General features: G+C 33.6%; 2 protein-coding genes across 7 annotated transcripts in view; both read right to left on the bottom strand.

Moving 5' to 3' along the window:
* Positions 1-590: 590 nt before the first annotated feature.
* On the bottom strand, positions 591-19,605 carry itln1 (intelectin 1). Of its 6 annotated transcripts, none has more exons than XM_073949122.1 (9): positions 19,378-19,591; positions 7,464-7,581; positions 7,081-7,158; positions 6,752-6,853; positions 4,811-5,058; positions 4,569-4,727; positions 4,051-4,168; positions 1,778-1,881; positions 591-990 (listed from the first exon to the last, which is right to left on the bottom strand). In XM_073949122.1, exons 3-9 carry the CDS (start codon positions 7,142-7,144, stop codon positions 850-852), a joined length of 936 nt encoding a protein of 311 aa, XP_073805223.1. In that variant the 5' UTR covers positions 7,145-7,158; positions 7,464-7,581; positions 19,378-19,591; the 3' UTR covers positions 591-849. The 6 variants fall into 6 exon arrangements, with proteins under 6 accessions (XP_073805223.1, XP_073805224.1, XP_073805225.1 ...); XM_073949123.1 differs by having other exon boundaries at positions 6,752-6,835; XM_073949124.1 differs by lacking the exon at positions 7,464-7,581 and having other exon boundaries at positions 6,752-6,835; positions 19,378-19,605.
* Positions 19,606-20,962: 1,357 nt separating this feature from the next.
* Positions 20,963-23,418, bottom strand: part of pcdh7a (protocadherin 7a) — a 66,113-nt gene continuing 63,657 nt past the window's right edge. The window contains exon 4 of the mRNA XM_005159857.6: positions 20,963-23,418. This exon is cut by the window's right edge and continues 499 nt beyond it. Within this exon, the coding sequence (XP_005159914.1) occupies positions 23,415-23,418 (4 nt within the window). The 3' untranslated portion in view covers positions 20,963-23,414.

Here is a 23,418-nt window from a genome sequence, read left to right as displayed (position 1 = left end):
ATGTGGCATGGTTATTGGTGCTAGATGGGCTGGTTTCATTTTCAGATGATCTAATGGGATTTTATGCACCACCATCTCTAGGGTTTACCGTGAATGGTCTGAAAAAAGGAAAATATCCAGTCAGTGACAGTTCTGTGGGCACACGTGCTTTGTTGATGCCAGAGGTCAGAGGAGAATGGCCAGACTGGTTTGAGCTGATGTAAAGGCAACAGTAACTCAAATAATCACTCGTTACAACTGAGGTCTGCAGAAGAGCATCTCTAAATGCACAACATGTCTAAACTTCAGGCAGATGGGCTTCAGCAGCAGAAGACCACCGGGTGCAACTCCTGTCAGGTAAGAACAGGAAACTGGCTACATTTTGCACAGGCTCACTAATATTAGACAAAATCTGCAGCAACTTGTTGAATCTATGCCACGAAGGATTGGGGAAGTTCTGAAGGCAAACGTGGGTCCAACCACGAACTAGTAAGGTGTACCTAATAAAGTGGCCAGCAAGTGTATTTTATCATTGACAATTCTTGAGGCAAAAGAAGAATTACATAAAGTGAGGAGATGTGCTACAAAAGAAGAACTGCATAAAGTGAGATGATGTTGCTGCAAATCACACTTTATTATTTGCATTTTATCAATACACAAGCATAATGATGGTTTTTTGATCTTATGTGCTTGCTTAATCCTTTAAGGTGATTTTCACAGCAGTGGGGTAGCGCACAAAACCACCGCATTAAAGAGAAAATAAAGCTGTGTATATGTGTGTGTGTCTATAAATGCTGAATTCCGATTATGTTGCAAGAAGAAATACACTTGCTGGAACATGCATGACATTTCCCCCCTTTTTTATGCATTTTAGCGGTAGAAAATAAATACAGCCGCATTTATGATCTCTTTAGATGCACCGTATCCATTTGTGGCACCATTATTCGCATTCAAGTAGGCAAAATCACTACAGAAAGTGTTTGGAAAGTAGCCACCACCACCAATGCAATACTGCAAAACACAAAAATGAGCGTATAAATATCAACAGCACAAATATATTAAGACACAGATATTGTAAAGATGGCACCAATAATATTAAGAAAAATAAATTATTTAGACAGTTAGGTCCATAAATATTTCGACACAATTCTAACATTTTTGGCTCTATACACCAACTGTACACGATGGATTTCAAATGAAACAAATGAAACAAGATGTGCTTTAACTGCAGACTGTCAGCCTTAATTTGAGCTTATTTACAACCCAATGAGGTGAACACTGTAGGAATTACAACAGTTTGCATTAGTGCCTTCCACTTGTTAAGGGTCCGAAAGTGTTATTCTTGGACAGAATAATCATCATAAATCAAACTTTCACTTTTTAATACTTGGTTGCAAATCCTTTGCCGTCTATTACAGCCTGAAGTCTGGAAAGCATAGACATCACCAGACGCTGGGTTTCATTCCCGGTGGTGCTCTATCCAGGCCTCTACAGCAGCTGTCTTCAGTTCCTGCTTGTTCTTGGGGCATTTTCCCTTCAATTTTTTCTTCAACAATTGAAATGCATGCTCAATCGGATTCAGATCAGGTGATTGACTTGGTCATTGCATAAAATTGCATAACATTTGTTTAATTTTAAATCCGTTGTGTTGGTGTATAGAGCCAAAAATGTTAGAATTGTGTTGATGTAAACATATTTATGATCAAAATAATAATAATAATTTAAAAAAAAATTTTATATAATTTTTCTTGATTTTTTCCCATTTTTTCATGTTAGATTTGTCATTTGGGATACTTACATATTGTGCATAACATCCCTTTGGTCTGACCCCAGAACACATTGCATATGCTTCTTGGTAATTGTTGAAAACTCTGAACGTCACATATCCAGTGTCAAAATCGGCTGTAATAGAAATCACAGAATCATTCTAGATTCAAAAACATGCATCAAACATCTTTATTTTATTTTATTTTTGTCCTCTGTTTCTGATACATTCAAAATGAGGTTTTAAACAGATAGTTCACTCAGAAATAAAAATGCACTTACTACTCCTGCATACTCTAGTTGTTTTAAACGTGTAATTTTTTCAAAATAAGATATTCTGAAGAATCAAACAGTTGACAGTAGCCATTGAATTCCATAGTAAGAAATAGAAATACAATGACAGTCAATGGTTGCTCTCTGTTGTCTGGTTACCAAGATTCTTCAGAATGTTTTCTTATGTGCTAAGCAGAAAAAAGAAACTTATGCAGGTCTGTACAAATTTAGGGTTAATAAAAATGTTAATACACTGAAAAAAATACACTGAAAAAAAATGATGTCTGCAAAACTGTTGCAAACAATTTATTTGTGTTGAATTTAAACAAAGAAATCAAATTTAATAATGTTTAACTTATTTAGTTTGTTTTAATTCAGCTTAAATAAATTGTTTTCAAATTGTTTTCATAGACACAGGTGCTTAGCTTGGTGCAATATATAAAGATAAATGTTTTGAGTCATTAATGTGAAAATGTATTTTATTTTTTTTTTAAACGGGGGTGGGGTAATGCAAATGAGGGTCCAATAGACACTGGACAACAATGAATCTATCAAGTGTTGAATACCTGTGTGCCTCCATATCATGCTGACAAATTTAGAATTCTCATACGTCGTGCCTTCTGCCTTTGCATAGGTATTTGGATGACATTATGCTTATTCAAATGGTGACAGACTTGGCAGACTGTTTTCTGCTTGTTAGTTGAAAAAAAAAAAGTCTACTTTGTAGATCTTACACATGCAACGCGTATCATACATGATACATAAATAAAATAAAGGAACATTGTTGCATTGTATGGTTCAATGAAGAATCTTAAACGTCACTAAACTACATTTTTAAATGGATCTTTAGTTTTTAATGGTTATTTTCAATGGTTATTTTTAATGGTTTCTGCAGCTAGCTCTCTGCAACTCTCACATGGTCGCCCACTGAAGCTAAGCAGGGCTGCGCCTGGTCATTCCTTGGATTGGAGACCACATAAGAAAGCTAGGAGCCAGAAGTGGTGTTAGTGAGAACAGCAGGGGGTGCACAACCTGTGGTCTGTGTGGGTCCTAACGCCCCAGTATACTGAAGGGGATTCTATACTGCTCAGTGAGCGCCATCTTTCGGATGAGACGTTAAACCGGGCTCCGGACTCTCTGTGGTTATTAAAAATCCCAGGATGTTTAACCCCAGCATCCTGGCCAAATTTGCCCATCATAGCCTCGTAACCATCCCCATATCATAATTAGCTTCATCACTATGTCTCCACTACCACCTCCAAAAATGTGTAAAGCGCTTTGAGTGTCCAGAAAAGTGCTATATAAATGTAAAGAATTGTTATTATTATTACTATTATTAATTTATTTTTTTAAGGCAAGGCACGGAGTAGAATTCATTAAACAAAAGATAGTTACCACATTAAATATGCAAATTATGCATTATTTAATTTAAAATGTAATTATGTTTCTAGATAAATTTTTTTTTACTGAATTAGGTTTATTCTCCATTTTCATTTTTTTTTCGGGCTTTCTTTTAAAGTCAAATGTTTTTACAGGTGGGATTTTTGATATCTCTATTTTTTTAAAGAAAATACTGAAAAGATATGAATTTTGTGGAATAAAATGTAGATAAAATAAGTTAAAATGTAGATAAAATAATGTAGATAAAATAAATCCAAGGGTACTACTGGCCATTACAGGCCCTATGACAACATTCTTAAAGACTGGTGGGAGGTGTTGCGGACAAAAGTTAAGAAAAGTAGGGGTGGGAGAGAGGGTGTAGTTGTGTCGTGAATGAAATGTAGAGTGGAGGAGGAGGCGGGTGAGTGCGTGGGCCATTCGAATAGTCCTAACTTAAAATGAAAGGCAGTGGTATACTTCACACAACGTTTTTTTTTATTTTATTCTTTGTTAGATGGGTAAAGGCTCAGTTCGAAAAGGCTTGGTGATGGTATACTGTTTCTGAACACTCCAACCCTCCCGCAACACAGTAGAAGTCTTACTTGTATGAGAATATAAATATTTATACTGTTCATGACTAAAAAATAGACTTACCTCTAACAGATTCTCCATACAGTTCGTTAACCCTCATATCGCTGCCAATATCATAAACAATAGGAACAGATATCCCTCTATCGTTGCATGTACCTATGCCATATTGTAAATGGTATTTCTGAGAAAAACATGTACAATCATTGCAAACATGTCACAAATCGTCACCTTAATATCATAAGGTTCTATCTGACATTTTTGTCAAAATTGAGTTATTGACAAATTCCTATTAAATGACAACTTATTTACATTATGGGATGTTTTTTTATAATTTGTTTACATTTTAAGACTTTTTATTTAAAAAACAAATGTTACACACATAATGTTTGCTATGGAATGCAAAAACTTTGAAGCTCAATATCTCAAAATCATTTAGACTGCAGACAGAACCTTATAATTCTAAGGTTATGGAATATCAATCAATGCAGGTTATATATTGTAATCAGCTTTCAAGTACACCATTATCATTTTACCCCACACTACCATAAGATACAGTAAAAAGTGAATTGAAGTCAAAGTACCTTGAAGAAGTGATAAAGGTTTCCTCCGAAAGGTGTCAGAAAGTTGCTATTAGTGTGGTAGCGCAAAACCGAAGCAACTTTCCAGAACTCAAGTTCATTATCATTGTGAACATGCCACACAGCAATGTCTTTTGCTTTGATGTCATAATATCCAGGGTTCTGAAAGTGTCAGATTATTTGAGTTTGATCTATGTAGATTTGTTGTCATAGGGAAATATGCAGTTTTGCAGTTGTGTTTATACCTTGTAGTCGTCATTTGTTGCAGCTTCTGCTGTTCCAAACAGGACTTTGTTAGACCATGATCCGTCTCCCGCAGGATGATATGAACTGCTTCCTTGCTGACTTGTCCAGCGGTCTCCAACAGTGCACGAGCCGTGGATGTTGTTCTCATGCACACTGGCCACCAGCGTCCAGCCTCCACCGTTGGTGCTCATGTCGCAGTATGTTTGGTAAACCTCATTGTCTTTAGAGCGCAAGTAGTACAAGCCGTCTGTGAAACACAGTTATATGTGAAGGTATTGAGCCATTATTCAAAAAAACAAAACTCTCAGAACGTTCTGAATAATAATAAAAAAAACATTTGTGAACCTTAATATACAAAATTATAAGCCCTCCTGAATTATTAAGCCCCCTGTTTATTTTTCCCCCAATTTCTGTTCAATAGAAAGAAGTTTTTAACTCATTTCTAAGCATAATAATTTTTATAACTAATTTCTAATAATTGTTTTATTTTATCTTTGCCTTTATGACAATAAATAATATTTTACTAGATATTTTTCAGGATACTAGTACCCAGCTTAAAGTGTAATTTAAAGTCTTAACTTTTTTAATTAGGTTAACTAGGTAGGTTAGGGTAATTAGGTAAATCATTGTATAACTGGTTTGTTCTGTAAAATCTAAAAAAGCTTACGGGGGCTAATAATATTGACCTTAAAATGTTTTTTTGTTTTTTTTTAAACTGCTTTTATTCTAGCCAAAATAAAACAAATAAGATTTTCTCCAGAATAAAAAAATATTATAGGAAAAACTGTGAAAAATTCCTTGCTCTGTTAAACATCATTTGGGAAATATTTGAATGTGGTGTTTCAACATATTTAGACAACTGATGAGATCAAACCCCTTTCATCTCAATTATTCTGTCATTTTTTTCTGCTTGTTGAGTCAGTTAATCTCTTAATTTGAACAATATTGTTGTGAACTATTAAAGCTGAAACTATTTTAATAATGCTTAATGTTTATGTAACTTGTGGACTGGGTAAGTAAAAAGAGACTGATCTCAGAACAGTCATTAGCACAGTTATTTCTCATTGAATGATCCGACAATCAATAAAGCCGACAGCATTCTTCCCAAGCATGAGCACTATCCTTTTGCTCTGGTAACCTCAAAACCTTAATCAAAACTCTTCTAAATCTCTAAACTAAATGAGATGTGGACATATTAGATACAAATGGACATTAAAGTCTTTCTCTTTGATTTAAATCACCTTTATATTCTATATTTTAGCATTTTATTGCATGCCAAAACCTAGTACCTAAAACCTAGTTATAAACTTTTTAAAATGCAGATATGACATGTATTGCTAATTATTGATAATAACCTACAAGGGGATGTTGTTATGATCACATTTTTTTCCACTCCATTCAGCCCTATGTTAATGTACATTTATACTTCCTTTTTTTCTGAAGCATATTCAATAAATGTTTATCATCTACAGCATTTTTAATTGTTACTTCTTGTTTCATTTTCATAACTCTTTTTCAGCTCTGAACATAAGAGTTACATTTTATAGCTGTGTATACTCTTTAAAACCTGTACATTGTCTTGTTTGCTTCTGAATGACGTGATTGTCAAAAGTACTAAGCTTAAAAAAGATGTTATTGTGTGGTTTGGTGAAACCAAATTTTTACATTTTTACATATCATAATGATTTTGTGTTCTGAAACAATGATTATGAGCAATATGTGCAACTACAATGAAATCAGGCTTCGATCGAATGACTGGTGGTATTGCAATGATCAGCTTAAGCTTTGTACTAAGAGGTATGAAAAGCAGACCTTACTTTATTAACAAATATTACCAAATCTAATGAAAAAAAAATTGTGATTTTTTTTCTTTTGCAAAATTTGATGCTCATGTTTTTGTAAGTGCCGACCTATTTGTGGATATTCATATTCATTCATACCTTTTTTATGTCCATATTTCTTCAAAAGTTCTCTGCAGCTTCTTGCAGTGACCGACTCTGGAAATTCTCCTGTAGGGGTTTTACCTGTAGGCAATGACAATACTGAATATATATTAGACCTTTGTCATGCAATTTGTACTAAATTTTCTGTTGAGTCGACAAACAACTGAAAAAGATTTGAAAAGATTTAAGACTGTTCCAAGCAAGTTGATTTCAATAATTTTAAATACATTTGCTTACTATCAGTCACTAGAAAAAGAATCTCCTAAATTCCATTGCAAACAATGTTTTAACTATAAATTAGTTAATCTTACTAATTCTGTACTTACTCGATTCACAGAGTAGACTAATGAGTGGCACACACAACAGAAGAAAACCAGCTGACTGCATCATAAAATGGTGAATACCTGTGCAAAAAAAAAAATTACAAAAAAACATACAATATATATATATAACTTTTTATTCTTGTTTATTAATTTATTAAAATTGTTAGCTTAACAATAAAGATATATATATATATATATATATATATATATATATATATATATATATATATATATATATATATTAATATTAACATTAAATAAAATATTTTAAATATGTTGTGTATTAATAACATATCCTTTAAAATTAATCAACATGTAATCTTTAAACTCCATAAACGCTATAAAATCTATTAATTTCAGAAAGTCCAGTATGTTGAATTTCTTACTTAGACGGAGATCAGATGAATGTCAAATGAGGTGTGGAGTGTTTGCAAACGCTTTTATGTGGTAAGCTGATTCATCTTGCACAAAACTGATCAGAGGAAAGTTGTAAATTCTCACAGGCTGCAAAAATGAGCAGAAGATGACCAGCATTGACTGTGGTCTACACATTTTTTATTCTTATTTTTCAAACTGTTAAGGGTCCAAGTTAAGATCTGTAAAGGTTATTTTACAATTAAAAACAAGTATAAGATTGCTTTAAAGTATAAGGGTGGGAGTTGATTCTAAAAGTTGGAATCAATTATTTTAATGCGGATCGACTTGTCTTAAAAGTCAGTATATCGGAGGTAATCAATTGGTGATTAACTGATGCTCAGCCGTTAATAATGATTGCAAATCTAATGCATTTTCTCATACAGATTCTTTTGGGCATTCACTAAAATTGACGGGTTCAAATGACCATTTCAGTGATTCTTTATGGCATTTTTCTAACATTAGTTTGTTAACATTAGGTATGTCGTGCTGAAACATCAGATATAGTCAAGTGGATGTGTGTTGCTGATTGTTTGTAAGTTAATTGTGCCTTATTATTTTTTTCTATAAAACTTTTTTTCTTGGTCAGTACTTTTACAGCACACTCAATAAATGGCATTTGCTTTTTGTTTAAACTGCTTACTTAAACTGAGCTGAAACAACACAATTCTTGAGGCTTTGTAGGCAACATTTAAATTGTTTTATGTTAAAAAAAAATGTTTACATTTTTTTTAAGTGTACAAATATACAACTGCAGATTTGTTATATGTGCCTAAATATATTTGAAAAAATAAATAAAACTCAGTTTGGATGATTTTGCATTATTATATTTCTAAAACCGGTGGTGCCAAAAGCCTACTGTTACTATGTTGTAACTGCCTGTTTGATTTACAGATAAACTGCACACATTTCCTTCAGTGTTGTAATGTTCTGGTTATTTCCGTGTACAGTCTCCTAGAGTTCTAATAAACTATATAAATGAAGTTGTCATGACATCAAAATGTGTCTTTTCTATTTTTATACTCTGGTGTTTATTCTAAATGATCTGTGTAATTCATTTTAATTAAAAAAAAAAGAAAATAATTGTATCTTGACAATCTTAATAAAATTCCCTAACCTCACCTACCCTCATGAAATAACTAATCTTTCTGTCGTATTGTATGTTGTGAGATATCGGGAGGGTGGAGCTATTTTTTTGTCTGTCTCACTAAAGCTGCAGTCACATTGGAGTTTGAGCTTGTGATATTCTGTCTCATGGCGCTGCAAAATGGGATGGGATTAAACAAGATGATTAGACGTTAAAAAAGCAAGCGATTGCTCCATATTTAAAATTTCTGTACAGGTCATGTTTTGATCTTCGATTGGTCTCACGCAATTATGTGATGTGCTATCGAGTTCACCAAGCTTGAACATTCCAATGCAGCGATCTACGAAATTTGTCGCACAAGCTTGCGTTTCCGGTCTGACGCATTAGCATGTGTATGAATGGAAGTCTATGGAGAGAAAAGTGCAGTGTGAGCGCAGCTTAACACAGTGGTTCTCAATTCCAGTCCTCAAGGCCCCCTGCCCTGCACATGTCTCTCTTGACACGCTGCATTAAACATATGCTGGATAAATTGGCGGTTCATTCTGCTGTGGCGACCCTAGATTATTAAAGGGACTTAGCTAAAAATAAAATAAATAAATAAATAAATAAATAAATAAATAAATAAATAAATGAATGAATGAATGAATGAATGAATGAATGAATGAATGAATGAATGAATGAATGAATGAATGAATAAAAAAAACCTTGGATATACATCACAAAAGGAAAAGACTGCAAGATGAACTGTGTGCTTGTATTTTATCTTGTGTTTTGTGCCATTCATACAATAAAAAGTTTGAAAAGCTTAATTTCAAGTGTTAAAATTTGTGTTTAAAATCAATTACACTGAAAAAATAATTAATTACTTGGATTAAGATGTTTTTAAGAGAAGTGGTTGCAAACAATTTATAAGGGCTGCATTTAAACAAACAAATAAAATTTAGTAATGTTCAACTTGATTTGTTTGTTTAAATTCAGCCTAAATAAACAGTTTGCCACCACACACCTTAAAAAATGCAATTAATGATTTGTTTTTCAGTGGGAGCTATATAAACACACTGTCATTTTTTATTAGAAGGCCACTTTCAAAAATAAAAATAATAAATAAAGTTTGAATTTGGTTTTGAGTCACTTGCTCTCACATCAAGACACCAATTTCAATTTGTTTAAAATTTGCTGTTGTCGAAAGATACTCATTACATGAAAAGCAGTGCCTGGTTAGCCATTAACTACTGTTTATTTACTGACAAATTGCTGACCAGGTACATTCCTTGGCTGTAATCCATATTTGTTTTCTTGAGAGCTATTTGCTGTAGAGACTAAAAACACTGGCAAGGTTTCAGTCAAGCTTAAGATCAGAAACATAAGATAAAGTCTTTGTGAACTCTTAGACTCATGAAGCAAGTTCTTCAGGAAGTGGGCCAATGTTTTATCAGTTTCCCCGGCTGTCCAATGTTGCAAAAGGCTCTTTGGTTAAGTCATTTACATTTAGCATGAATTGGTAATTGTTCGTTCCTGTTACACAACACATTTTGGACGTCTGCTAATACAATGAGATACTGAACTCACAACTTATAAAGTGCAAAACCCCTTTTCTTCAATTAGAATCAAGTAAAGGGAGTAGTAAATAATTCTAAATTATTGTTTGCATTTAAAAAAAGCCCCTAAATAGAGTGGCATTCTGTTATGTTTTTTATTTTTTTTATCTCCTCTAATTATAACAAGTTTATAATTAAATAGAAAAATAGACAGAATTTATACTGTTAACAAATGCTAGGGTAAAATTGACCACACAATATGTTTGTGTGGGTACAACATGAAGGAATAAGGTTATCTTATTAATTTTTACAAATTTAAGTGGATTGAACATGAACCAATAAGTTGTAGCACAAAAAAAACCCTCAAGTGTTGTTTTAGTTCATTTTAAATAAGTAGTTTGAACAAACAGCAAACATTATTTGTTCAGCAAACATATTTTTAAATAAATATTCAATATTGAGCTAGGACCAACAATTACATCCTGTAGTGCAAACTTCTAAACATTTTTGCCACATTTCTGTCACAATTTGTCATTTTGAATCAAAAATATTGTACAAAACTTTGTCATTCAATGTAGAAAAAGGCATTTGCTGTGTGTTCGAACCACTTATTTATAATGAGTCGAGATAACACAATTCTTGAGTTTTTTTTTACAACAACTTAATTGTTTTATGTTCAATCCACTTAAATTTGTAAAAATTAACTTAATTCCTTTGGAACCCAGCATTTTTTACAATGTGGTGTATGTAATTCATAATAACTTAAAAAATTAAAAAAAAAAAAATAACGATCTCAATTCGACCTTGCACACGATCTTAATTTAGCTTTTCTACGATTCAGCCAATTATGTTTTTTAAGGTTGTAAGAGAAATATAAAGGTGTTTCCACAAGTCTTTACGTTTAATATGCGTTGCTGAGAATAATGGACGCCTCCAAATTGTGTTAAAAGTGTCACATACTGTTTAAGGTATAATTCACTCCGAAATATAATTTCTGTCTTACTGTAAGGACGTATTATTGGCTGCGAAATTAAACATAAGTTGACGCACTGTTTGTTTACTACCTAGAGGACTCGCGCGTATCCGCCAATGGTGTATACTTTAGTGAACAGAACAGGCTGTTTTCAACAGGTCATTAAGTTGTAAATTACGTTCAGATTGTTTGGGAGCCGCGCGGGAAGTATGATTTACATTTATGTTTTTTTTATATTCTCAAAGGGACGGCAGCCATGACATCTGCCACACTTGACAGTGAAAGTGAAACCTAAAGTGCACACATCATTTAAATTATCATTTCGCACTTTAGAGTTATGATTATGGCAAGTATTTGATATTTTTTTATATATTATTTCATAATGAACACAAAATTTTAAATAAATGTTTAACAGTGCCAGTACAACTACTCTACCCTATATAATGTTGAAAATAATGCAAGAGCTGAATCTGATCATGACAAATGTTTTATTTTATCAGAAAAAAAAATGGTATAATAATGTTGTCGACAAATGACAAGCATGTCTCAAACATAATAATTCAACTTCATAATTATGAACAGTTGTATCCTGATGTCATCACTTTACTGTGCATTTACGACCAGGACAAATTTAAAGTCTGTTCAAGTCCACCATCCCATATCTAAACAAAATTGAGTATTTTAACCAACAGTAGACCTACACAGAGGCTTAATATTGTTCTTGTTTAACCATATGTTTGAGAAGTAACAATAATAATAACCTACTTATATTAACCTTTATTTTACATCTACATAATGGTAAGAAAATCGTGATATTGATTTAAAAAAAAAATGTTATTCTCATTTTAGCCAGAATTGTGCAGCCCTACAACAAGACAAGAACTATTCAGCATTTTCAACATGTTATGCAGGGCGCTGCGGTGGCGCAGTGGGTAGCGCTGTCGCCTCACAGCAAGAAGGTCGCTTTTTGAGCCTCTGCTGTGTCAGTTGGCATTTCCGTGTGGAGTCTGCGTGTCCTCCCCATGTTCACGTGGGTTTCCTCGGGAACCTCCGGTTTCCCCCACAAGTCCAAAGACATGTGGTATAGGTGAATTGGGTAAGCTAAATTGTCCGTAGTTTATGTGTGTAAATGAGAGTGTATGGGTGTTTCCCAGTGATGAGTTGCAGCTGGAAATGCATCCGCTGCATAAAACATGTGCTGGATAAGTTGATGTTTTATTCCACTGTGGCGACCCCAGATCAATAAAGGGACTAAGCCGAAAAGAAAAAAAGAAGGAATTAATGAACTTATGCACATACTCAGTGTTATTTGCTAACTGACTTTAAATCTGTATATGAATGTGTACATTGATTAACACAGGGGAAAAAACAGCCTGATCTCACAAGGATCTTGCTCTTTGTCCATTTAATGGCTAATTCGTACGAATTCGTACAAGTTCAATCGTACGAAAATGTACAATTTTAAAAGGAGGTGTGGCACCCAACCTTGCCTCTAAACCCTACCACCATTGGTGGATGAACAAATCATATACTAAATTGTATAAATGAGATTAAATGAATTCATTCAAATTAGCCACTAAATCAAAAATGTACAAATTGTTGAAAAATGGTTGGAAATAGTTTTTGTAGTGAAATCATGGACCATGGTAACAAAATAACCATGACTTACTACACTAACCATGGTCATTTATATGATAATAACTGAATGCATAATTTAATTAATAAACCAAAATAGTACACTATTAGTAAGAATGGCAGTTGTCCTATTTTCAATACGTAGGTCTAGCACTCCAGTGTGAATCCAAATCAAGTATGTGGCTTTTTTAAAAATATATGTTCCCCAGCAAGCCAACAAATCAAAGCTATCAAATACATGGATTCATTTGAATCTGGGAAGCGTGCATGCTTGTGTGATATTCACTCTGCCCTGTACGCATGTTTCGATGTTTCTGAGTCTATTCACAGAGCGAACAAAACGATAACATGCAGGACTGAAGAAATGATTGGACATCCCTGATGTTCAAAAACTACCGGCAATAAAGAGGACAGTGCAAATGATGTGGGGAAAAAAATTCTAAAGTAAGTGAGCTGTTTCCATAACTGGAGCAGCATTTCTATATTCCACCGGGACGAAGGAATCCTTGAAAAACATCATCCTCCCTGAGCAGCTCTGTTCTTCAAAGAACTCTGCCGCATTCAAACTGCCTTCAGGCAAGTTCCTCGATTTTAATTCAGACGAGTTCCTCAAAATATTTTAGAGATTCCATTACATCAGCCGGTACCTAAGTACAACTTTAGTAAAGACCATGGGATTTCACACTTGAGTTCCAGGGGTGTGCTAGGGGGTCTGTGCAAAATTTGAAAATAAAGACTGCCAAATAATGTATGTTAACTAATTTCAAGAGATTATCTAAGAAACTGGCTTTCTAATTGAAATGCAACTTGTAGATGTTTTTATTTTTTCGATCTCTTGTATTTTGTTTTATTTTATTTTCCCTCTAAATCTCTTACTCTTTGTTCTAGATGAGTGTGGCCAGTGATATTCACTTGAATGTGGTGATTGGTCAGATAGAATCCAATATAAAGGCCCTTCAAACCATCACTCCAACAACTACTTTGTGCCATCATCATTATTTGAATTTGGATGCTTTGCCTGTCATATTATTATGCGTTGTTCATTGTTTGCTTGATAGTGTTTGTTTGAGAGTGTTTCTGATCAGAGAGAAAATTGTTGTGTTTGTTGTCATTTGTTATTGTTTTGGCATATCGCCAAATTGACCACTGTTTGTTTAAGAGTAAAATATGTGATTCTGGATTGTATGTTTTGGAAAAATGTTATATATTGTACACTACCTGACGCAAGTCTTGTCACCTATCCAATTCTTATGAACAACAAATAGTAACTTGACTTCTAGTTGATCACATGGTACTGAATAAGAAGTGGCTAATATGAAAGGCAAAGGCCTCTAGATTATTCTTATTTTACCTAAATAACATATGACCATGGCCTGATTTTTAATTGTTTAATTAGGACAGTAAGGTCGGGCTCTGCTTTAACAGAGATACACAATATAATGTACAATACAGAATATAAAGTCATGGTGCAGTGGAAAAAGAACTAATATTGTGTGTGACTCCCATGAGCTTGAAAGACTCATCCATACATCTCTACAATGACTCAAATAACTGATTAATAAAGTCCTCTGGAATGGCAAAGAAAGGGTTTTTGCAGGACTCCCAGAGTTCATCAAGATTATTTGTATTTATCTTCAATAATGTTTATATCAGGTGACTGGGCTGACCAATCCTGCAGCACCTTGACCTTCTTAGCTTTCAGGAACTTTGATGTAGAGGCTGAAAAGGTCATCTGCATACAATAGTACAATTTGTGTGTGTGCATATACATACATGTACATATATACATTTACATATACATATACATATATATATATATATATATATATATATATATATATATATATATATATATATATATATATATATATATATATATATATATATATACATATACATATATATATATTTATATATATATATATATATATTAGGGTTGTAACAATATACCGGTATGACGGTTTACCACGATTTGAACGTGCACGATTATCATACCATGAACAATTGCATATCAACGGTTTTAACCATTAAAGACAGAGACAGCCGCCCGCGGCTAAAAATAAGTATTGCTCTTAAATGTTTAATAACTTTTGATCCGCTGATCCGATTCATAAAATTCAAAGATTGGCATAAAGAAGAGAATCTCAGCTTTCCAGTGCTGTATCACATAACATTCGCGGACTTTCAGAGGCTCCGGAATCAGTGCAGTTACGTCATCAAAATTTGACCACGCTGATTTGACAAAGAAACGCTCGTCACTGTGTCTCCGGACAAACCAGACACGATACATTGATGCAATGTCCCTCCTCCATGCCCAGATTGGTTCAAACTCGCTATATCACAACCAATAAGCATAGGTTTCACTTTTGTTTGTGGACCAAGCTTTTTGAACAACACGGAATGAGAGATGGGCATACATTTATGCGCGGGTAAATATAACGCAAAAAAAAAAGAAATAATTCTCAAACTAAGTACTTTTGCATGCACAGCAGCAAAGAAACATGACAAAACAGTGACACAGCAAAGAAAAACTGCTGCTCTTGCTGTTTTCAAAAGACGCAAATGAAGGTGCAGCTGTTTGTCTGCATTGCAGACAACCAAATCCGAATCCATATCCACAGACAACCATATCCATGCTGGCACATAAAACCTAAGGATGGTCCATATTGAATCTAGTTTCGTTATGTAACTATTTATAGTATAGTAAATATTTATATCTATTTTTTACTGAGGATTTGCACCATGTTTATTTGGACTTTATTTGGACTTTGACACATTATTTATTATTTTATTATTATTTTATTTGTTCATTGTAAGTGGTGTTGTTTATAAAAAACTAAACTAAAAATATATTATTTGGAAAAAGTCAAATTTGCTTCACTGTTCTATTATTTTGTAACATTTGTAACATACCGTATACCGCGAAACCGTCAAACCGTGGTATTGTTTTAGACGATTATCAAAACGTAAAAAATTCATACCGTTACAACCCTAATATATATATATATATATATATATATATATATGTGTGTAAATGTATATATGTATATGTAAATGTATATATATATATATATATATATATATATATATATATATATATATATATATATATATATATATATATATATATATATAGATACACACACACACACAAATTGTTACAACACACAAACTGTTGTTTAAGGTAATTTAGTTATTTAACAAAATATGTGTTTTGTTTATTAGTCTGGCCTTGCTGGTCTGTGAAGAAATTCCCAAACAAACTGATAAATGCTTTCTCTTTTGCCATATCTCTCTGGTTCAACAAATTATTAATATCAATTGATTTCATTCATATTTGATCACTCACAATAATCAAACCCCATTTGTAATCCCTAGAGTCCACAACAGAAAATTGGGAGGCTCGTCGAGATCGACAAATAGTACAATGTGGAAACTAGTAAACCAACATAATATTACATATCACCAACCTAACTAAACTTAAATAAATTTTTTTGTTTTGGTTATATTTTCATGCTTTTTGGAAAGTCACAAATTTTTATATATATAAAAAAAAAAACTTTTATTGCATTTTTGTTGGTGTGCAGTCCTTCTCCAGTCAATTTGATTTACCACACAAATAGTCAGAAGCACATTGTACTCTGCTTCCAAAAAAATCATTGTCTGTAGTCAATATTGTAGTGGTTTATAACCGAGAGTACAGGGTCTTCACACTGTGCTTAACCCCAGGATCTCATCGTTCTAAACAGAACAGTTTTTAACCTCTAGACAATAAAATGGTTCACATTTCTAACAGAGAAGTAGGGTTATCGCTGCTTTTAACCTGGAATTAAGAATGAATAACCGTGCAACGCAGTGGGAAACAATGCAGCATGTTTTAAAGTAATTGTGTGTTATATTGTCATATCGCATAGTTTTAACAGTAAACATTTTATAGAAAGTTGTTTCAACACTTGAGCAGGGGCATTTTAGTGAGGAAGAGACTATTTAATTTGGACCTTTTTATAATCCATAAAAAAATTCAGGATAAACCTGCTAGTATGGTCAACAATATAAGGCTCTGCAATGAAAGTAGCCCTTAAGTCATATGTTGCTTTTGTCCAATCAATGGCACAGTAACGTAGTTAACACTAAAGTATGTTGACAATGTTAATCTGGATTTTTGGGGTTACCAATTGAAGTGTAAAATAGTTATAACACTTGGAATCAAGCAGCTTTCTGCTGGTTAACCTCTCAATTGTCAGATACTTTAAGCATGCTTTATAGCATAGATCTATGGTTGATCTAATTTTAAAGACATTTAACAAATTAAATTATTCTTAAAAAGTTAAATGTGAAAAACAAATAAAGCTATATAAAGCTTATTTAAATAATTTAAATAATTATTTAATAATAAATAAATAATAAAATTGAAATATTAAATAATTATTAATTATCTTCTATTTATATATTTATACATTTAAAATAACGTTCATTCATTAATTTTCCACCAGCTCAGCTTCTTTATTCATCAGAGGTCACCACAGTGGAATAAACCGCCAACTTATACAGCATTTCTCTTGCACAGTGGATGCCCTTCCAGCCACAACCAGCACTGGGAAACACCTATACACTCTCACATGCACACCCATACACTACGGCTACTTTAGTTTATTCAATTCACCTGTACCGCATGTCTTTGGACTGTGGGAGAAATCGGAGCACCCGGATGAAACCCACGTCAACACAGGGAGAACATACAAACTCCACACAGAAATGCCAACTGATCCACCTGGGACTCGAACCAGCAACCTTTTTGCTGTGAGGTGACAGTGCTAAACACTGAGCCACCGTGTGGCTGGACCCTAAAATTGTGTTTATAAATGTGTTTGGATCTAATCACACTCTCAACTTTTAAACAGATGAATGGTTAGTTTGCGCTCATTGCAAGAATATTGTGCTGACAAGGAGTTGAGTATATAATCAATAGGATTGTACCGACTGTTTAGACTAATGATTAAAGACAATGCCTCATCATTTGTTTGTATGCTTTTATAAACACGGGCCTCAGAGGACTGCCCTTTGAGCAACAAGAATGAATTAGTTTGTATTTCTTCAGAATTGCTCCCTTGCTGCAAGAAAATTAAATCTTTGAAAATGAATCTTCCTGGGTTCTGGAATAATTGTTATTCTGACAACAGAACCTGTTGTACACTAAAATTGCTAAAAAACCTAAGTAAAACAGTTTAACTAATATATATATATATATATATATATATATATATATATATATATATATATATATATATATATATATATATATATATATATATAATTTCACCAGATATCTGTCTGGAAATAATTTATAATGTTAGATTGATTGAGATGAGGTGACGTAGTGGCGCAGTGCTGTCGCCTCACAGCAAGAAGTGTGGAGTTTGCATGTTCTCCCTATGTTCGTGTGGGTTTCCTTCAGATGCTCAAGATTCCCTCACAGTCCAAAGACATGCGGTACAGGTGAATTGGGTAGGCTAAATTGTCCGTAGTGTATGAGTGTGTGTGTGAATGTGTATATATATATATATATATATATATATATATATATATATATATATATATATATATATATATATATATATATATATATATATATATATATATATATCCATAATTACATTTAAATAAATAAATAAATAAATAGCCATCTATTCTCCACTGCTAATTATTTAAGAAAAATGTATTAAATAAAATTATTAAAAAAAAAAACAACAAACAATGATCAATGTATCCATATTCTAATTCAAATGCAAATTCTGGAAACCAGTTGGTGGGGAGGTGTAGTAAGGATACAGCTGTGGATATGTACATGAACAGGATTATTTTTGTGCCACCTTACAGTTATAATTATTAATTTTATGTGAATGTTAGGGTTGTAAAGGGTAATTTAATTAATAATATGAACAATACTCTGTTTAATTACTGTTTTACCATTAATGTAGGAGTTAGGGTGGGCAAGGCAAAAAATTTGTACTTGTTTTGTATGTTCGAAAAAAAAAAAAAAAAAAAATATATATATATATATATATATATATATATATATATATATATATATATATATATATATATATATATATATTTTTTTTTTTTTTTTTAATTCTTTTTTTCTTTCATGACAAACTATATAACTAATATCTTCTCTTACTAATATTTTTAAAGCTTCTACTTGGGGGAAAAACGCAAATGCTGGCAAGTGGTTGAATGAGGCAACAAGGCACTAATCAAGACTGATGAACCAAACAGGTAATATCCTCTCAAAGCCTGCTTTTTCTCCTGACTGCACTTGTGTCAGTCGTTTATTGACTAAGGTTTACTTTTGGAAATTCTTTTAGGCTTAAAAATAAATACAGTTTTGATATAATATGCACTTACAATGCGGAACAAAAGGTGTACTAACGACCATAAACTTAAATTGGTCACAGAGCCTATGTTCTGCACTAATCCAAAAGCTGGGAAAATCCTGTTGGGCACTGGGCTACCATACAATATTTATATACAGTATTTAAGACAATATGGCATCACTGCAGCACTGAAATCTTATCATAGTACCGCAGAATTATTTAGATGTATGCCCTTTTCTACAACCCTGTCAAATTGTAGCAACCATGGTATTTTACCTGAGCTCTGAGCCCTGTATTCCTCAACTCCCTCCAGCAATGAAAAGCTCAACTTATGTTCTCTTATCTTGTTTCTGTTTTAGGACGCTTCATTTTTTTCCCCAATTTTCTATTATTTTAGCACGGCTGTTAATTAATTAAATATGCGCCAAGTTCACGCTTAGCTTTCTGTTTCTCATAAATACGCTTCCTTCCTGTCCTGCTGTGAAAGTGCAAAATAATTGATAGGAAGAAACTCCTTCTGATTGGCCAAGCGAGATTCTGACAGTCTGACCTATTTTAGTTTTAATATTTAAGGCTGTGACTGAGATTATATTGTTAGGTCAGGACAGTTTAGTTTAATCAGTATAATGATTTACTACATATAAAAAAAAGCGTGCGAATTATAGCCTACATTGACGTTCGGCGGTGTTTTTTTGATTATGTTCGGTAATCAGTGAACCAAATTAATAGATTTAATTTAATTACATCTAATTTTTAAATTAATCTTCACAAAAAAAGTCTGCAAAATTGTTGCAAATTTACGTGTGTTAAATTTAAACAAATAAATTGTGTAATGTTCAACTTAATTTATTTGTTTAAATTCAGCCCAAATGAATTGTTTACAACCATATAACTTTAAAAAAAATTGGTAACACAATTTTGATGATCCATTTAAGTATTAGTAGACTGTCTGCTTAATATCTGTTGATATGCTTCTTCCTATCACATTTAATTGACTAAAAGAAACTTTTAGCAAATAGCCTACCCCAACCTAACAGTCTACTTGTAATCCAATGAGAATTAGTTGGCATGCAGATGCAATGTAGCTTAAATCCAACAAATGGTCCATCAAAATAAAGTGTGACCAAAAAATTTAGTAAATCCAAAAATATCTTTGAATTTTTTTTTCAGTGTTGTTTTCAGTGTTTTGAGGCATATTGAGTGGTTCTCAGTGACATTTGTGATATTTAATAAACCTATTAATGGATGGCCATGAAAGACAGCACATATTTTTATGTGAGTGTTTAACTTCCATGTGAAAGCAAGTGTAGCCATATGAAAATGACAAACTATGCATGTAGTTTTATGTACGCTGCCCGTGGTGCTCTAGAGTTGTTGGTTTTTGGTGCAAACATGCTTTCACAATGGTACAGACCATTATAGGGGTGGTCAAATGTATATTTAAGTTATCTGTTATTTCATTTATTAAAATACAAATCAGGGCAAACCATTTCTTAACTATTAAAGGACTGACTCCTAAATACAACTTGTTTTAATGTCCTTCATCGGAGATCATGCATTAATTAGGAGTGTCTGACCCCCCAAAACCCCATATCCCATATCAATGCTTATCAAAAATTAAATAAATATCAAGTACATTAAATATCAGGTGTGTAAAAAGTAAGATGAAAGTAAATTGAAGTTAAATTAAACAGCAACCGTTTAAAAAGTGGGATTTTTGTGTTGTTTCTCAGGAATGCAATTTCCTCTTTTACCAGCAGGGTGCAGAATTGCAAAAGAATTGTATTTTCATTAGCATGCAATCAAAACATGCGCAAAATTGAGCCAAGCAGCAAGTTAAAGAGCGACAAATGAAGCAGAGCACGGTTTAAAGGTGTTTAATGTCAAAATCAAACTTTTACATGTCACATACCAAACTTTCAAACCATTCCAACCCCTTTTGATTTGTTATTTGTCATAACAAATGCAATGAACGCATAAAATCCATATGAGAAAGACAGAGCTTCAAAAGCTCCTCTTTCACACAGCATAAAAAAAGAAAAAAAAAAAACATTTTCCTCACAGGTGCAGGATTAAAGACCGTCAACATGCCTTTCAGGTTAAAGTTCAGTGGTCATTTCTACAGGGTAGCAGTAAAATGGCGGATGTTGGGCGAGTACATGAGTTCAGTGTTTTTTATCTCATAAAAAAGTTCAAGTGAATGTTACGCTTTAGACACAATGTTATTTTGCCCTCCCCGTCCCTCCCCGTTTTGCAGTAAGTGAGTTGAATTGTTAGGTAAACGTGCAGTAAAAAAAGAAGAAAACACACGGTTTTTCATATACATAGTCCGTTATGCACCCCATATTGTACACTAATTACAGCCTGCTGTATAACAGCATATTTAGCCTATAAACCTGGCAAAGGAAACGCGCCATCTTTAGAGACAGATTCCTTCTTCTTCGTCTCGAGTCCTCTGGTTTCACAAACCCTGTATAGGCCAGTTCAATGATTTCCTCTCATCCAGGCACTGAACTGCAGGTTCTGGGCTAGTCTTTTTCAGGTAAGTTTGTGCACCAGTACTTTCGGTAAAACCGAAAAACGCTGGACAAGATTTTGGCATAGATGGACTGGAGTCCACCAGTCCCGCTCCAGACCCAAGGCTGTTCCGTGAAGTGAAAGGGATGAGTCTGCGAGTCTCACCATGCGGGAAGCCTGGAAACACACTCACACAAACAAACGCACACACACTTTCGGACACCGTCGCCAGGTGCAGTGTGTCTGGAAAAGGGGAAAGGGTGGGAAAAGAGGCTCCCCAGAGTATGGCCTTGTGAGGGCAAATCGGAGCGCAGACTAAAGCTCACACTGATAATGGGCCGAGGACACACACTGAATCTCAAGTTTCCTGAGAGTAGGTGAAATACATGTCAGTTTGTTCTTATCAGTCAGATTGTACTTACAATGCATATCAAGAGCTAAAAAATAAACTCAATTTGAAATTTCTTGATGAGATGGCGACGACCAGGTCGAGGCTGCCATAAGATTCATTAAAACGCCTTGATTTGTTTGAAGTGTAATTTGAACAACTACAGTACAGTAGAGAGTGTGCGTGTGTGTCATATCTGGCTAAAGTAAAGATCCAGCTCTTCATTTGCACACCGACCTCGCTTCTTGTTCACACACACGCTCCTTCTAAAGAGGTTACATCCTCCGAAAAACAACAAAATCGGATTCTTATTTAACAAAATAAGCATTAGCTTATCCTCATGCAGTGTTGCTTTGAAAGAAATTTGGTTTACATATGAGCTCTACTTAAAAGGGATGAGATACAGTATAGCTGTCATTTATAGTATAATATAGATGTATCTAAACATTGTTTAATGCCCCTGTGTATGCAGTTTACACAGATGATTAGTTATTCAAATACACGTCAGTGTCTTATATACTAGTTGAAGATCAAGCAGGCAAAAATGCTACATCTACTTTCGAAAAACCGCGTCTTAAAAAAAGCCTCAGGTATGCCAAAACGTCTGTCTTTTTTACAGTACATACACACTTGTACACACACGTCTGCACTAAATGGATATAGACATGTATCTCGGCGTGTCTTTATGTGTTTGTGCTGTGTACAGAGTATGTGTCGCATGATTGAGTTGGCTGATTTTAACTCTGAGGTCTGATGGGATGGTGATATAACAGTCATTGTGAAAATTGCCCCATTACAGGAGCGATGAAATAGCAAAGATTTCCATCTGAAAGTTTTGAAGCACTACTGAGAGTTGTAGTATATTCCCATATTGGTGTTAACAGAAAAACAAGCAGATTTACAAATGATATAAATGGATGACTGGATTTTTTTCTTCTTCTTCTTTTGAAAGTCTGCAATGAAAGCATTTACATGTCTAATGGTTACCATGTGACTGCAATTAAATAACTGTACCGGCTCAGCAACAGGAAACTAGTTAGATTAAAATATTAAGTTGCCATATTTTTTTTTCCTGATGCTACGTGGTGGTTTTATTTCCATAATGTGCCACAGTCAGGTAAAATGAGCATCCGTTTATGTGATCTTTGTCCATCAGTCCCCAATCATCCCCCCTGTCTGCGGACAGGCCGAACATGCAAGTGTTTGCCATTTAATGAAGTCCATCAAAGTTTATGAAAGATGATTCACTTTTCTCCTCAACTTTGATCTTTTGCATCCATAGAAATGAACCGATGATGAATTTTTGGCAAGGAGAAGACGCCTGTTTTGAACAGGTATATGCGCTAGTCTCTTAAAAATGACCCTCCTGCTCCGATGCAGTGAAGTAGCTCGGGAACATGGCTGCAGATCAC

This window comes from Danio rerio, chromosome 1 (genome assembly GCF_049306965.1).
Source record: "Danio rerio strain Tuebingen ecotype United States chromosome 1, GRCz12tu, whole genome shotgun sequence".
NCBI lineage: Eukaryota > Metazoa > Chordata > Actinopteri > Cypriniformes > Danionidae > Danio > Danio rerio.
Note: the sequence above shows the minus strand (reverse complement) of the source record. Positions and strands in the feature narration are given on the sequence as shown.